Source organism: Gymnodraco acuticeps, unplaced genomic scaffold (genome assembly GCF_902827175.1).
Source record: "Gymnodraco acuticeps unplaced genomic scaffold, fGymAcu1.1, whole genome shotgun sequence".
NCBI classification, from domain to species: domain Eukaryota; kingdom Metazoa; phylum Chordata; class Actinopteri; order Perciformes; family Bathydraconidae; genus Gymnodraco; species Gymnodraco acuticeps.
Genome location: NW_022992351.1, coordinates 5,502,704 through 5,520,683, shown reverse-complemented (window position 1 = coordinate 5,520,683; position 17,980 = coordinate 5,502,704). Strand labels below are relative to the sequence as shown.

Genomic DNA, 17,980 nt, shown 5'->3' with positions numbered 1-17,980 from the left:
AAAAAATACTTTCAGCTTGGGGGCCCCCTAGTGGCCGCGGGGGCCCTATTCCCCCGCATAGTCCGCATATAGCAGGGGTTGGCAACAGGCGGACCGCGGTCCGGATCCGGACCCAGATGCCGACCTATACGGACCCGGAGCTATAATCAATACATTAATAGTGGATTTTTCGGCGCCTCCCGCTTTTTTAACGCTGATTTGGGTGATTTGCGTAATTCGTGGAGAACCGAAGAGTTTTCGTTTTGGGGGTGGGGGGGAGGGAGTCCGTCCGTCAGTCTGACTGATGGACAACTTCTCACTTCAAAAAAGAAGAAGAAATCTAGACCGCAAAAATAATTAAACAAGTGAGTACCTGTTTTTCCTGGCCAAGGACAGGTTCCTTGAACACAACACGAGCGTAACGTGTCTTCACGTGGTATATGTCTCACCTGAAAGGAGTGCAGACAGAGAGCACCGGAACGCCGCTCCAGCCCTTAACATATTGCAATACCCATAAGGAGCCGTACACATGCCGCAGTGTTTGCGTGGCTGTGTCTTTAGTTGTAAGCACAGTGGCGATCTGTTGTTATTAGCATCTGGTTAGCTAGCTATGCTAACGAATTTAAAGAGCTTTTCTACAACCAGGTGGAAGAGAGCTATCTCCTGAGAGGCTCAAATAACCTCAGCTCAGTGAGGTTAAGGCACACCTTGATATGATCATTATAGTTATTAATGAGACTAAATGAAAAACAGGTATAAAATACTATATGACAGTAACAAAAAAGTTGTTAAAAATAACAAGAATAGAGTTTAAAAGGGGAGTGATTTATAAAATATCCAAAAAGAAAAATATGCTTACAGTTCTGTTTCATATGGGTGTTGAGAGATGTATCCATAGATCTCTTAATGTTGCTCTCAAAGTGTACTAGATTGATGCTTTTATTATCAATATTTAAAAAAAATCTTCCCGGGGGAGCATGCCCCCGGACCCCCCTAGAGGAGGTTAGGCCCCCCCCCCCACTTAAATCATGTTCACATGGATAGGATACTAAATACATTTGCACACATCTTGTGTCCATATCTTTCTGTTTTGGTGGTCATGCCACACCGTGCACATGCATGCATACGTGAGTCATGGTGAAATATCTGGATTAAGAGGTTGCTTTTTCTGTGCACAGCATGAAAGAAAGGCCAAATTAATGGGCTGTGATTTTAGTTTTTTTAAGCAAAGGTTGAGTTCAATAATTTGTACGACCCTCGGAGGATGTTGTAAAAATTGAAAGGAAAAAGGCTCCCCACCCCTGCTGTAAATAATAATAAAAGCCCTTGATTTTTAGCTTAACATCTCTGTCTCCTATTGATCTGAGTATATTATAAAGAATAGCAGTTAATTGAAGCATTATAGCACAGGCCTTTGTCAGATGGTATATTACGCTGTTTTTTTTCTGCTTCGAATAGTTCTCTCTTTTTTCACCATACCTGTGTTTGCATCACTGTAACCAATGAGCACCTGCATGTGTATGAGAATAGCCCTGACTCCATGTCAACCCAGATTTACAAACTCCTGGCAGGACAAGCTCGAGCTCAATTCTCACACTGAATTTAAAAAAAGTGAGTGAAGGACTGCAATATAAGAGGGAAAGAAAGAGCAACTTTAAAACTGTTCAATTGTTATGATGTGTAAAGACTGATATTGTTCTATAATCGGCTGAAACTGTTAAGTCATGATGTGAAACGGTTAACAAAGAAAAAGGGAAACTCAAGCTGCTGCTACACTTTATTTTATTTATCTAAAATTAAGCACTTTTAAGATGCACATATTTTCAAAAGCTATTTTATTTATTTTCTCTATTTTATTTGTAAATGCAGCCCGAGAGGAACATTACACATATCCACAGTATTTAAGTAATGTTAATTGACAATAAATATTGTTTTTTTTAAATTGTACTTTCTTTATTTGATTGGCAGTCAGTTGTTGATTACATGCAGACGTTGATAAAGCTACAGGCTACTTCAATATATATCACACTAATTCATAAAGCAACTTAGACATTTTGATGTTCCAGACCTTTGCATGGGGAGATGTTCTCTAACTGGACCTCCTTGAATTTGAGTTGAAGACCCCTGGCATATGAAACGGCCCTGGGTAAATTACAATATAGAAGGGAAAGCCTTCATTACCATATGGATTCATTTGCAGTATAAAGACAATATCATTAATGTCCCATTTGGATGAACAATCTCTTTTATCGTCTTTAAATACAACAATGATTATATGTTACATGTTGTGCAGGAACTTCAGTGGAGTATTCATCTCAATGCACACACACGGTTATGTTGCTGCGTTTGACAGAGAGGGTTGGGCCTATGGCAAGCGTGGGCGTGTACCCAAAACTCCCCAAAGCCCTTTACCTTTGATTTGGGGCTTTTAGAATGCGAAGTGACTGAGAGGAGAACCGGTGCTCTCTTTGCTCCACAGATCCCCACTTCAAAGCACCCTTTTGCTGTGTGATGGCAGAGCGATTTGTTTGGAATTAACGCAGTTTCCTCTCTCTTCAAAGTGTATGCTACAGGTATGATTTACGACGCGAATCTATAAATATGAGAGGAACCGCGCGACCAGCATCCTCGCATTTTTTACATCTGGACCGTATAAGATGATTTGAACATGGACATGTACACTGAAGTTAATCGATTTTCACTCGGTGCTGCTAGGAGAATCATTTGACAAGTGCGCTGTATCCTCACCGGGCTATGATTCAATTTGGGAATATCTGACATGGCAAGGACAACATCCATCCTCACAGAAATCATGCTTTTCAACATGATGGTATTAATTCTCCTCCAAGGTACTTTGGAGTCGTTAAGCTCAAGACACTTTTATTGTATTTCAATCATTCATTCCTAAAAATGTTTCTTAATTACCTCTATATAGCTTATTTCTAACTTTTTTCTCGTTTCTTGCTCTATACAAGCTGTGTTGTCATCCCACGCCTCCCTCACATCCGAGGTCATCCCCGGGTCTCTGCCAGCCTCCAACAGTGCGTTTGGCTCCGGGAGGTCTTCAGGTTCACCGCTGTCTGAAACAGCGGAGGCAAAGTCGAGACCTAAGCGCTGTACCTGCTATTCTTACAAGGATAAAGAGTGCGTCTACTACTGCCATTTGGATATAATCTGGATCAACACTCCCCAGTAAGAAAAATACCTTTAATTCCGCATGATCCACCCAGACGCGCTATTGAGCAAGTATCTCCGGGGCGGGCTTGCACAATATATTTGGGGGGAGGGGGGGGTTAAGAGTGGTAATTGGTTATATAAAACTGATTGACATGTTGCGGTTTTGTGAAACCTGATTGTAGCAAGTCACGCCCGGTAAACGCTTTAGGACGCAGTCATGGTTCAAGTGATGACAAGCCCAGCAGAAACTAATTGGCCCAAGGTCAAAGTTTAAACTCAGTGAGGTGGAGGTTATTATTGTTACTGTTCTTGTCTCCAGTTACTCCTTTTCACCTTTTGCTCCTTTCAGTAGCCCAACAGCAATAACCCATGGCTAATTTACAGTTTTTCTCGATCGCTAACACACTTTTTTTTTTAAATTGCTCAGTTTCTCAGAACACTAAACACAATTCACAAAACCACACACCCAAAGTGCAAAACACCTAATTTCTCCTGCTAAGTGAAGAACTGCACTCAAAACTACATTAACACTTTCCAAATGCAAACTTTAGCACCAAATATAGCACACTTCATTCTTAATAGATTGTTTCTCAGTCCTTCGGATAAACAACAAATATATAGTGGTTGGTCAGTGTCTGTGTTGCATACAAGTGAGTTTACCACAGTACATTGTGCAGGATTGTTGTACAGTTATAGTCTGCAACATGCTAACAATTCAATTACAGTAATGAAGTAAATACGTTTCACACAACAGATATAAGCACTGATATATCATGAGTTAGGCAGAGCTGAAAACTGGAAACTAACCTGTTTTCAAGTCTAAGTGTCCGGATTACAGAGGCGACAGTAAATCGGCTTAGATTAGGCTGAACCCTGTGTCCAGCCTCTCTCATCGTCAAACCATGGTTGATAACATTTCATTAGAGAGTATTCTTCTTTGTCCACGTGCTCTCCCTCCAGATCTACCTCTACCTCTCATTCTTCCTCCTCTCACTCTCACCCCAGCTCTTCCTCCTCCTCTCACTCTCAGCCCAGCTCTTCCTCTTGATCTTGCTTCTATGTTGGCTTCCATTGTTGCTGTAAGAAAGTACTCACCTGTGGTCTTTTTATAGTGCTAACATCCTGATTGATGAGCCAACAATTATGCTATCAGGTGTTTGTTCAGGTGGAACGTGTTTCTTGATCATTGGTCCATGTGTGAGGCATTTTGAATATCAGTGTTATGTTTATGTGCTAACACGTGACTTTATGTCAGATTCCTGTGTCTTACGTGGAGAAACGTGTGCAGTGGTTTGCAAAAAGTGCCATGTTGATTTGCAAATTGTGTGAAAAGCTGAAAACGTGTTTTGGAGATTTGAGCCGATGTTTTGCTCTTTGAGTGTCAGTTAAAATAATTGTGCTTTATGTATAATTTTTGTGTGTTAGCAATCCAGAAAAACTGTAATGATGGATTGTTCGTGTGAACGCTGTGTTTCAGGCTCAATTAAAACAAATGTATTCTACTAATGACAATAATAAGAATTAAGATATGAAGTAGTCTAAAATATCAACGTGTCCCTAGCAAAACTAGGCAAGGCAAAAATAAAACAAAAATCCATGATACAGGAGATCCGGAATCCATGCATTCAGAAATAACAGTCGATTTCTCTATGAGTTTAAGTGAATCTCAAGTTTGAGGCAAACATTATGAAAAATCACTGGTGAAGTTGTATTCATCTGGCACAGACACTGTATTCTTTCATGTATACAGTATGGACAAAGACTGAGGAAGGAACACAATTCGGTGGATTGAACCTGGGAGAACCAACACAATTGGTTCTGCTCACCAAGAGCCTGTCCAGGCCAGAGGCATGCCAACTGCCCACCGTCAGTTATGTTGACTCTGCGGGTGAAGCGGAACCATGAAATATTATATGACCAGTTGGCATAATAACAGCCAGAAGACTTTTTTACCACATATGTGCTTACAAGGTGTTTTCAACATGTGGCATGTCCACCGCAAATTAGTAGCAAAACCTTACAATTTAATTTCCAACACCTTTTTCTTTAGAGGACTTATTTTGCCACCTTCTTACCACATATTACAATCTCTGGCAAGACAGTAGGAAATAATTATTTCATACTCTTTCGTCGTGTGCCAACTTTGCTGTCGGCAACACAAAACAAATTGAAATAGTTTTAAGACTGATATTATTGTATAAAGCGGTAGGTCTGTTTTCACATGTGTGCTCACATTGTGGGGTGCTCTGCCTCCGTGATAGAAGATTAACCTCCTAAAAAATGTTCCTTTGAGCTAACGTTTCATAAAGTCACTGCATTAAAAGTAGAAAAAGGAAGGGTATTACCTACCTCCCGTAAAGCTCTAATTCTCCAGAGGAGCTATTTATTATTGGCTCACAAGCCTATAGCTTGCAAGCATTAGTGTGTGTGTGTGTATGTATCGCTCTTTCTTGTCTTGTGACCTCTTCTCCACAATGCAATTATAATTAACATACTTTTACTCTGCTTTCCATATTGTTTTAAAGGCAGGTTTCCATTAAGAAGTCCTTCTTCCACTTCAGATAATAGTCAAAGCTGATATCAGTATTTCCAGACCCTATTGTGACACGTTGAGACACAATATTGAAACACCAGTGCCGTTTCTAGCTGTGAAGCCTTTTACCCTGAGGTCAGTCAGGTATTCAGTCATAAATAGACAGGCTGCGTGATTGGGCTCACACAGTGGTAGCAGCAGGTATTCAATCATATAGAGGCCACAGTCGGAAAATCTGGCAAATGTACAAGGAAAATCCATTTATCTACATAATGTCAATCTAGTTTTTTATCTCAAATGTCTTATGGAAACAGACTTGATAGATCAGTGTTTTTTTGCCCTGCTATTCTGATGCTTTGATTGGTTTATTGTACAACACATTCTTCTTCCTCTTTATCCCTTAAGACCTTATAGATCGTAAAGCATATTTTTTGTTACTCAATCTATTACAGATTTTCTTTTAAATAGATGAGTGGAAAAAAGAACGAAATGATGCCAACTTGACACCAATCATTCACAGTGGCATCCTAGATTTGGGGGGTAGGGACAGACATTTTGACATTTGATTTGATCTATAGGAGATATCTTTCAAGTTTTTCAAGCACTTTCACCGACTCTCTGGCCATCTTTTACATCACCACTGTTTCATCAATAGTATATCAGTTCTAGAGGTTTTAAATGCTGGGCCCTTAGTATGTACAACATAGGATATGTTGTACTGAGAGTACTGCCTGTATCATCTGCATGCTTTTAATTGAAATCTTAACTTCCCCGGCAGTCAGAACTCTCACTCTATAGTTGGAAAAAAAAAGAGTATACATGCCTGTTTGATGGCTACTAAAGTTGGGTCCACATTTGAGAAGTCTCTCATTTATTACAGCTTCACAGAATGGCCAAACTAAAAGTAGAGGCACGAGTTGCTGTGCAAAACTGGAAAAAAGCAGTAGTGAGAGGCACCCCAACCCTGAGCTGCTGATGGAGATGGCTTGCTTAACTTAGTTGGGCGAGCTTGAAGCGACTTTAAACGCTGAACTCACCGAAGACCATAGATATAGCCTACAGCGATGCACTGAAGCGTACCCCCACTCAGGATTACCACCAAGAGAGGCAAAAAAAAGTGGCAAGATCTTCAAACCTGCCCGGTGACTCACTAGTCAGGGTGCTCAAAACTGAAATTGCAAGCTGGTAAACTAATCAAATGCCCAACTAAACAAACAGCAACAACCACACTCAACCAACCAACTCAAAATGAACTAACACAATTCCAGCACTGACCCAAATAGAACACAGACTCTTCTGCTGCTGAACTGGAGCTTTTAACCTCTTCCTTCTCCAGATGCACCTTGTCTTAACCTTGTTGCAGCAACACAGCACACCTGTGTAGAGGAACTAGAGGGAAACAGAAACAGGGAATACATACAGCGGAAACAATAGCTACCAATATTCAACATCTGTTGTTTTTCGTTTTACTTAAATACCACTGTCTTCTTTACCTCGTCAGACGCACTGTGCCCTATGGAATGTCGAGCTACAGAGGATCTCAGCGAGTCAGACGGGCTGTCACTGGACAAGCAACTGAGCGTGAGGGGGCAAAGACTCAGCGCTGCATTTGTGCTGTGCTTGATGCAGACCCTGAGTGCCAAGATTTCTGCCTTCCAAGGTTAGTATCTCATTAGGTATCTTATCACATCAAGCTAATTATAAATGAAGACATAAATGAATTACCCAGAATAAGGGCTTCTGCTAATAAACAATGTGAAATGTTCTCTTCAAAGCCGCATGCAGACAGTGCCCGCCAAGAGTCTCCACAGAGTCCCTGGTGTCGGATGACAGCATGAGGCCTCTCCATCGTCATTCTTCTTCTTGGAGGAATGGACCCTTCCCTTATCTTCGCACCCTTCACTCTCCATTTTCCACTCTTGCCTCCACAGGTTAACACTTAAGGAAAACACTTTGGAGTTTAACAATGCAGACATTCCTAAGCATCACAACTCTTGGAGCAAGTTCCATCAGGTTAAAGTGGTTTCAACTCTTCAGCATATTCAATACTGGTCCCTCGAGGCGATCCCCTCTTTGTTACCTACTGAGAGCAGAAGGATAATTGCTTTCACTCTGATATAATAGCCAATGACCTTGCTTCTGTCAAGCTTGATAAGACAAAACCTTTGTTTCCATACCTGTTAGTGTTGAGGACTACAATTGACTCTTTCTCTTTCAACAGAATGAGATAAGCTTGTATCAACCTATAAGGGGACAACAAAGACATCTCTACAACAATGTTGGTAGACAATAGTGTCACAAGGAACGTCGTTGGACAAGTAGGGGCATTACATGATGTTGTGATTTCTTATCCTTTGAAATATTTAAAAAAAAGAGGAAATAAGAGGAGCGCTTTTGGCCAGCCCCAGCTACGGGGCATATTACTGAGCTTGATTTATGGAACTATCTGCAGTCAGTCTGGAAAGCATTCACACCCTGATAGTTTGCATACTTTGCTCTCAACACATCTTTCAACAATAATATATCATTTGTGCTCTTCACAACTGAACTGTCAGACATATTCACTGTGCTTTACCTTACTACCACTGGTGTACTGTGTATAAACTGTTTTAGCTTAAGCTGTAGTGTCCTTTACAGTATATTCAACCGTTCATTATTGAATCCAGCCCAAAGGAGTCCAAAAACCTTTTGTTCCGATTTAACGAATCACAAGACAGGGAGACATATCCTTTAGCTGTTGCATGAAGTGGTGGATTACTTGTATGTTAAAGAGTAATAGACACTACTCTGTTCTTCTCAAACTGTTTACAGACTAAACCAGCAATTAATTGGTTGTAATAATAAGGATTGCCTGTGTAATCAAGACCTGATATATCTGAATTGTCTGTGCATATTAAGCTATAAAATGCAATAATTCTTTGCACTTTTTGACCCGTTCCAACATCACAATGAACAGTATATTAAGTATATTAAGGAAAAGGTTCTGAAATTATTAAAAGTATAATTATTCAAGGCCCCCATCCTCGACTGTTATACTGGAATATATCTTATTATTAGATAACTATTATTCATGCATTGATGTAAAAGCAGTATTTTACTGTTTTAGTTGGTTGAGGTAGATCACATTCTTTTTAACTATTTATAGGACTGCAACTAATGATTATTTACATTATGGATTAATCTGCAGATTATTTTCATGAATAATCGACTTGTTTCAGATGTACTTGTATATACTGTTGGGTAGATTAATTTATAACAGAACCTCTTTTATAAGCTCTTCCTATGTTTTTTATGCAAAATGGGGATTATAATAATATATACTACTGTATAATTCAAAGGTAATTCTTTGGCTAAAAAATAAATGGCAACAAATGTCAATTTATACAATAGTGAAACATGAGCAAAATGACTGCCAACACTTAATTCCATTTCAATTTCATAGCCCTTCCCAGCCACATAACATAACAGTAGAGTGGTTGCAATAAGCGAATATAACAATTATAAAATTAACTTTATAGCACAATTAAACATCACCAAACATTACCAGCAGATAGCATGATCATATATAAACAATATACAGTAGCTGCAGTCCACACACGCACATATTAAAGCAAAGACAACACTGCACACTTTTCCAAACCATCAAACAACCAAAGAAGAATGAGGCATTTCAGGGATAATTTTAAACAAAGAGCAGAAAGTCTTCACATACCTCACTAAAGGTAAAAGTTCCTCATTGAACGCACAGGTCACGGCTGGAGGACCCACCATTTTAGTATTTAGAATGTTAGCCAGGCTGTGGTGCGTTTGATTTTGGTCATAGGTGGTGCATGTAATAATGAATTGAAGTGGTTATGAAGTAGATTTTTATATAAATAAATATCTGTGGTAAATAATCTATCAACGAATGAGATAACACAATGATGAAATTATTACATTTTTTTAATATATTTGCAATGATATAAACTGTAGCAACATTCTGCTAATGCAAAGCGAAACATTTCCTACTGCTGCAGCTTCACATTAAAATATTTTTACTGGCTAAACACGAGTTGACTTTTATTATACGGTATTCACAGGAATTTGCAATGTGTTTGTCAATGAGCTTGACCATGATAATGTTTGTCTCAATGCGTATACGAAACGAAAAAAAGGTTAATTGTGGCACTTTTTGACAGGGGTTTATATTACATTACATTACATTGCATTTAGCTGACGCTTTTATCCAAAGCCACTTACAATAGGTGCATTCGACCAGGAAGATACAAACTTGAAGAAAACAGAATCATATAAGTACATCAGGTTTCATAGAGCCAAAAATATTTCAAGTGTGACTCAACTGGCTTTAGATAAGCCAGTCCTTTATTAGTATATAAGTGCTTTGTTAGCAATTCTTTGTTAGTAATTCTATCATTCGAAGTGGAGTCGAAAGAGATGAGTTTTCAGTCTACGCTGGAAGGTGTGTAAGCTATCTGCTGTCCTGATGTCAATGGGGAGCTCATTCCACCATTTTGGAGCCAGGATAGCAAACCCACGTGTTTTTGCTGATGGGAACTTGGATCCCCCCTCGCAGTGGGGGACTCTCTTCCCCTGTCTAGTTAGTCAAATAGTTCCTTTGAATAATGTTGAGCTAACAATATTTACTTATTCATTCTAATAAAATATTTGCACCTTGTATATTTTTTTGCAAAAAGCAGCAATAGTTACTAGTAAAAAACACAACAGTTAAAGTCGGTCAGCGTTTTGTCACACAGCACCAAGTTATGAACCTAATTATGAAGTGTATTCTTGTAAACGAAAAGCCACAATGAAAACATGTTATTCCTGTTGGTTCAGCCCCCACATTGTTATAGTACACTTACAGCGTTCCCATGGAAGGGGGTTTAATGTGGGGGACAAGTTTTGGCACAATTTGGGATAACTGTTTTCCTGTATTTATATTTGCCCAATTTCTTATGAGGAATGCGTCAACACTGGTTTAGTAAAAGCATTCACTGTTAAAATATATCGTTGAATAGAAGAATATATCTGGTTATTGTTTGATATTGTTGTTTATTTAGACACTCAGTAATGAGACTCCAACTTAGGTAAATCAGCCATTCTGACCAGACCAGGTAAAAGCAGTGACTTTCCAAAAACTAGTGGGACACAATATATCTATGTATGGTTTATACAAATTGAAGAGGATTCCCATTACATAAAAAAAGACATCATAAATCAATCCAAAAATACTAAAAGATACACAGAGAGAATGATGAAGAAAGCAGGAGCATTAGAGAATATGTACTTCATAGAATGGGCTTGACATGAATTCAACAAACCTAAGACTTTCATGAATAGTAGGCACAGTCTTTAAAAGTTATGCCATGCAGTAACGCTCTTATGCATTGTGTACAATGAATGATGATATTCAAGATGTGGACCCACCCCCCACTTGGGAGTTTCAGTTGAAAGACTTATGACCCTCATTCCTACAGAGGGTCCATTGAATCTGTTGGATAGTTTCTAAGAATGTGTTTCTGAAGGCAGATCCGGAGTAGGAAGCCATACCTTGTCTCAAGGGGAGAAGTTGTGAGTGGAATACTGGTCAGAGGCTCTCAACAGGGCAGAACGGTTCCACAAGACCTGGCACTTGGACAGATGGAACGGGGATGTCCTGTTCCTGGGATTGGAAGAGGTTGTTAAACAGGTTGTTAAACATAAAAGCACTGAAAAGATAAACGAGTATCGCAGATGTGGGTGATGGAGTTGCCAGGCCCAGGTGGATGGGTTGATCAACACAAGACAGTTGAGGTAGTTCAGAGCCCAGAGAAGAGGTGGATGCTGGCTCCTCCAGGACCTTTTGGAGGACTTGATGAATACGCACACAACTCTTAAAGAGGTCTATGAAAAGGATCAGAATATCATATATGTAAAAAAAACTGAACTATTTAACATATCGTTAAGGTGTTTAGCTGCTTCATGGGCGTTGTTGAGATCAAACAGCAACACAAGGTACTAGAAGGGTCCCAGGGGTATATTTGTGTCCATTAGGGATTATCTCCAAGGGATTAGCATTGCAGATGTCCCTCCTGGTGAATTCCATGGCTACCTGGAGAGAGGCAAAAGCAGAGTTCATAAGAAGCTGAGGATGTCTTTTTTTCAATCTTAATGTTGTTAAGCTCTCAGGAGTTGATACACTTGCTACGTTTTTTCCCCTTCTTGTTCAAGAAGAAGAAACGGTTTCCAAAGGGCGTGGTAGACGGACGGATTATCCCTGCGGCTCTTACATATAATTATCTTTAATTTCCTGCTCTGGTTTGGAGCACAGTTGGATGCAGAGTCCAACCACATAATCTGGATAAGCAACTACTACTAAACAATACTTGTAATAACAGAAGAGTAGTGATGTGGCTTGTTGGTGTGTGTTGTTGTTGAGGGAAAGGGAATCCTGCGCTGAAAAGAAAGCTAGAAATGAAAGTTGGCTGGCGGGCTTGGCAAACAGGTAAGTCTGGCAGGTTTTTCTGAAGGAAAGAGAGCAAGTGTAAGTTCTTAGGGAAACAGACAAACTGAACGAATACTCAACTGACAAACTAGTTTAGGAACTGACTGAAAGTATGGCACAACGATCCGGAGGGGAATGGCTGTTAGTGCAAAGTGTTTGATTCTTAATGGCAGACCTGTGTTCTGATTGCAGATTAATGACAAATACTAAAAAAAAAAACACTTATAACATTACCACTGACTACTGTTTGTTGTACTTCTCTACTACTAAAAACCTTTGCTGGGGATTATCAACAAGTTGTCTTGGAACAAATGGCACTGAGGCTCCCATCAAAAATAGTTAAAGCAAATAATCACTAATGGGGTTACTTTTCTGTTTTCAATTCATATAAATCTTACTTATAAACGCCAGCTGTCACTTTTGTACAATGCTCATAAATTAAGACAACATTAAGAGAGAGTGTAAAAAACATTTGCCTACAATTTACAGCCATCTGGTGTAGAGTCAGTCAGACTTCATGTAGCAAAAATAAAGACTAAGACCCAGTGGAATACTTTCAAGGGAAATATTTAAGTTTCTTCTGTCTTGGGAGGCTGCAGGTGGGGTGGTGCACAGCTGAGAAACCTGGGGTTTTATTGTCTTGTGTTGCTTCCAAGGTCAACTGCAGTACTCCACGTCATGTGTTTTGTATATGATTTACTCCAGACCTCCTGCTGAACTATGAACTTCCACCACATACAGTCATAAAACAGTTCTCTTTTTAAGTAGGCCTGTCCATTGAACAGTATCTGATACATTTTTTACTTTGAATGGTAAGATAATATTGAGCACCTGCACATTCTTCTAGCCCGCAGAGGTTTTTATTTTTTTTTATTTAACCTTTCTACACGCGAGGATTACAAAAAGTGCACAACTGCACAAAGTATACATCAAGTACTTTTAGAAACTTTACTTTATTTATAGATTGCTCCCATGGTGTTGATGTTGGCCTTATCACAAGGTCATTCGTTAAATATGTTGTAATCATAATATTACCTCAAAAGCATAATTTTACAGTTATCTGGAGAAAACTAAACGTAGTTTTCTTGTGAAAACGGGTAAAACAAAAAAAAACAATGAGGGGACAATTATCCAGTTATTTCAAGAAAGACACTTTGTTTTCTTTAGATCACAAGATTATTTACCACGAGGATTTTTTCTGTATTTGAAATGTAACTAACCTTTTGTCTATGTTGTTCTTTATAAATTATATATCAATGATTTTGTTGTAAATTAGACTATATATTTAAGATTCATATAAATGCATTTCTTGCATATGAACACCTTTCTCCTCATAAGACAGAATGTGAGACAAACTGGACAATTTGAGGCCCTAATTCCACCTATCATCCTGGAATGTTGCGCTGCCCTAAATAAGCCTACCCTGGAGCCTCCGTATGAACCTTCTGCAGTGAACACCAATAATATCGTGCAGAGAGAAGGGCCTCATTCCCACAGTTTATCCTGGGAAATATTTCTGTACAGACATTCTGACCATGCGACGGCAGGTTCAGGGCCTCTCCCATGGCTTAACGCTTGTTGATTGTATTCTGAATCATTAAATAACTAGACCTTTTGTGCCATGCACTGAACTCTGGTTGCTAACTGACAATTGAACCTGCAGAGGACAGAAACCACTCTTCCAGACACAAGCATTTCAAAAACACATAACACCAGCCGTCCAAGGTTTGGAGGACATATGAATACCCCAGATGTGACCTCCATATACCTGAGCAGTTAAAGGTAAAAGGTTGACCAAGGGTCCTCTGTGTGAATCCTCATCTGTTGAAACCTTAGATGACTGACTTCCACACACACACACACACACACACACACACACACACACACACACACACACACACACACACACACACACACACACACACACACACACACACACACACACACACACACACACACACACACACACACACACACACACACAGCTATTTTTACTAATATGTATTATTACTAGGGCTGTCAAACGATTACAATTTTTTAATCAGATTAATCACAGTTTAAAAATTAATTAATCATGATTAATCACCATTCGAACTAGGCCTATGTCCAAAATATGCCATTTATTTATGCATATTGTTGTGGGAATGGAAAGATAAATGAAAGAAGGCGGATATATCCATTTAACATACAGTATCTATGTTTATTAGCCTATAACATTTTTCTGCGTGTCAAAATGAAAGACAACCCATACACCTATCAATCATCAAACCGTGGGGTCTTAATTCATTACGTGTTGATTTCTATCAACGGGGGAGTACTTCAGGAAAGTCGACTGGGGGGGCGGCTAGTGGAGTACTTAGTGACCCCAGAGTGTGAACGTTGTGATCAGCTGTTTTAGCGCAGTTCTCCAGTGAAGGGGGGGGGGAGTCTCCCTCCGTAGCCGGTTGGCGTCGTTTTGGCACAATTCCGTTGTACAGACCGACGTTAACAGCAGCCCTGTCTGTGCACACGGAGACCGACTCTGTCGTCCGGTGATCTAACCGCCTTCTGGAAAAGCTTCACAAGTACGCAAATGCGCTTTGTGACACAAGTGACGGTACGCATTTCAGAGAATTCCGGACATAACCTGCGTACCAGTTATGTGCACCCCTGTACTACAGCAAAAGTATTCTCCGTCGGGACTTACTGCAACAACACCACGCCGTTATCAAAGATGTTCTATTGAGAAGACGATCACTACGTGACAAAAGTTTTCAAAACCGTGGCTACTGAAATCAATCTTACTAACTGCTGTCTGTGCAATTTACTCCGCGCGAGTTGGCAGACTTTATTTTGCTTCCTTTAACATCATTTTTCATGGTGGGGCTAAGCCATTTCTTGGTATGGGTGTAGCCTACCCCAGCCATACCCTGGCGCTGCCACTGGTGGCACGTATGGGGCGGGCCATGCGTTAAATGCGTTAAATATTTTAACGCAATTAATTCAAAAAATTAATTACTGCCGTTAACGCGATAATTTTGACAGCACTAATTATTACATATTAGACTAAGTGTAAATATGCACATTGACATTGCATTTTAACTTGTTGCACTGTCATTGCTACTACCTCTGCTTTTACCACTCTTATTTATTTATTGTGTTTATTTTTTACTGCTGTGAGAGTTGCCAAAGGAATGTTGTTGTACTTTGTATGATGACAATAAAGATATATTCTATTCTATGGAAAAAAACTACTGCTTAATTTTCATGAAACGTGGTGAAAACATGGTGGTAGGTACCCATTACAATTTGGAGCAGATCCAATTATCTGTCATATACTGTACACATTATTTTCTACTAATTAAAGAGGCTTGTTGGACATATACGCTCAGTTGCCTGACTTTTTGTAGCAGCTAAGGTCATGAAGTCTCATACAACTCGCTCAACCAAAAGATCTCAGTCTAAATATAATGTCCTTGGTGCATTTATTTCCGCCATAGTTTCTTCAGTGCCATGGCCAGTTCATGAATAACAGCAAATTTGCAGGCAGACGTTACAATTATATTACAGTTTTTCTCGATTGCTAACACCATTTTTTTTAAAAATTGCTCAGTTTCTCAGATCACTAAACACAATTCACAAAACCACACACCCAAAGTGCAAAACACCTAATTTCTCCTGCTAATTGAAGAACTGCCCTCAAAACTACATAAACACTTACCAAATGCAAACTTTAGCACCAAATATAACACACTTCATTCTTAATACTGTTTGACCACCCAACTACACACTGCTGAGCATAATCTAAAGCACATTCATCTTGTATGGGCTGTGCTCTGTACATAGAGGTTTCTGCAGAGAAAGATTGCTTAAGTATACAGAAATACAGTAAATGAAGAAACACAAATGAGTTGTTGAACAAAATCACATTTTATTCAAAAATAACATTGTGCAACATGCATCTCAGCACATAGTTACTATGCTTCGGATCTCTCTAAGTGTGATGCATTGTTTTCCAAAACCCAGTTTGTAACTGCTGCTTCCTGTGCCTCATTGAAAACCCTTAGCCTTCCACCTGCACCTCTTTGTTTCTCAGTTCTTCAGATAAACAACAAATATATAGTGGTTGGTCAGTGTCTGTGTTGCATAACAGTAAGTTTACCACAGTGCATTGTGCAGGATTGTTGTACAGTTATAGTCTGCAACATACCAACAATTCAATTACAGTAATGAAGTAAATACGTTTCACACAACAGATATAAGCACTGATATATCATGAACTATGCAGGGTGAAAACTGGTAACTAACCTGTTTTCAAGTCTTAGTGTCCGGATTACAGAGGCAACAGTAAATCGCCTTAGATTAGGCTGAACCCTGTGTCCAGCCTCTCTCATCGTCAAACCATGGTTGATAACATTTCATTAGAGAGTATTCTTCTTTGTCCACGTGCTCTCCCTCCAGCTCTACCTCTACCTCTCATTCTTCCTCCTCTACCTCTCATTCTTCCTCCTCTCACTCTCAGCCCAGCTCTTCCTCTTCCTCTTACTTCCATGTTGGCTTCCATTGTTGCTGTAAGAAAATACTCACCTGTGGTCTTTTTATAGTGCTAACATCCTGATTGATGAGCCAACAATTATGCTATCAGGTGTTTGGTCAGGTGGAACGTGTTTCTTGATCATTGGTTCATGTGTGAGGCATTTTGAATATCTGTGTTTTAAACCTGCTAACACGTGACTTTATGTCAGATTCCTGTGTCTTACGTGGAGAAACGTGTGCAGTGGTTTGCAAAAAGTGCCATGTTGATTTGCAAATTGTGTGAAAAGCTGAAAACGTGTTTAGAGTTTTGGAGATTTGAGCCGATGTTTTGCTCTTTGAGTGTCAGTTAAAATAATTGTGCTTAATGTATAATTTGTGTGTGTTAGCAATCGAGAAAAACTGTAACAGTTAGATTAAAAGTTCTTACAAAACTGCGGAAGCACCACCACAAGAGGTCCTTGACAGTCTCTCAACAATACAAGAAGTCAACAAAGGGTGATGATAATTGGAATACGTTTGTAGGGTTTTGGGTAAAATGCCCAAACTTTTATTGCCATTAGGGATTAATATTATGGCCCATTGGCTCCTTTCCATCTCAATTTTTCTTCAACTGTGATAGTGATCATGCAGGAGATGTGTATGACGGACTGCTCCTGTGCAAATGTCTTAGGACTGTGGTGGGAGAGAAGTTGCTTATTATTCCATACTTTGCCTCCGGTTCAGCTACGTCCACTGTCAGTCAAGAAGATTGTTCCAGATGTGTCTTAAATCATCCTCATTTTTAACACTTGATGTTCATCATGTTCAAAATCCCACTCTGAACCAGGGATGGGAATTGATAAGATATCACATACCCACAACTTTATTAGCGGCACTCAAACATGATATGGCGTGCATAAGGTATTTCCTCTTGATCATGCACAACTCTTGGAAAGCATAATTCATAGTCCTTGAGGGATGCAATTCCAATAAATCTTGATGTCATTTTTCAATTAGGACGATGCACTCAGAGTCTGACAATCCATGGAGCAAGAGTGTTGTATAGCATGGTGAGTGGCGTCAGTGTGTAGCTCCCAGCTCCAGATTTGGAGCTCCAGAATCTATGGATCTTTCTAATTTTCAAGCCAGGCTTTTAGAACCTCAGCATTGAAAGTGCTGCATGAAACTGTATGTTGTTTAGACAACTTTGATGCTGCGCAGAGAAGTATATCTGTATTTGATAATTACAGTGAACCTACAAGGCTTGAGGAAAAGTTAGTTTGTGTCCTTTGTTTCCTGACATAATCGTTATT

The 17,980-nt window shown here is 39.5% G+C and overlaps 1 protein-coding gene across 1 annotated transcript; it reads left to right on the top strand.

The window, feature by feature from the left end:
• Nucleotides 1–2,425: 2,425 nt before the first annotated feature.
• On the top strand, nucleotides 2,426–9,735 carry edn3b (endothelin 3b). The gene is made up of 4 exons (XM_034208941.1): nucleotides 2,426–2,828; nucleotides 2,955–3,171; nucleotides 7,191–7,349; nucleotides 7,465–9,735. The coding sequence occupies exons 1-4, from the start codon at nucleotides 2,759–2,761 to the stop codon at nucleotides 7,517–7,519; spliced, it is 501 nt and encodes a 166-aa protein (XP_034064832.1). The 5' UTR covers nucleotides 2,426–2,758; the 3' UTR covers nucleotides 7,520–9,735.
• Nucleotides 9,736–17,980: the final 8,245 nt, after the last annotated feature.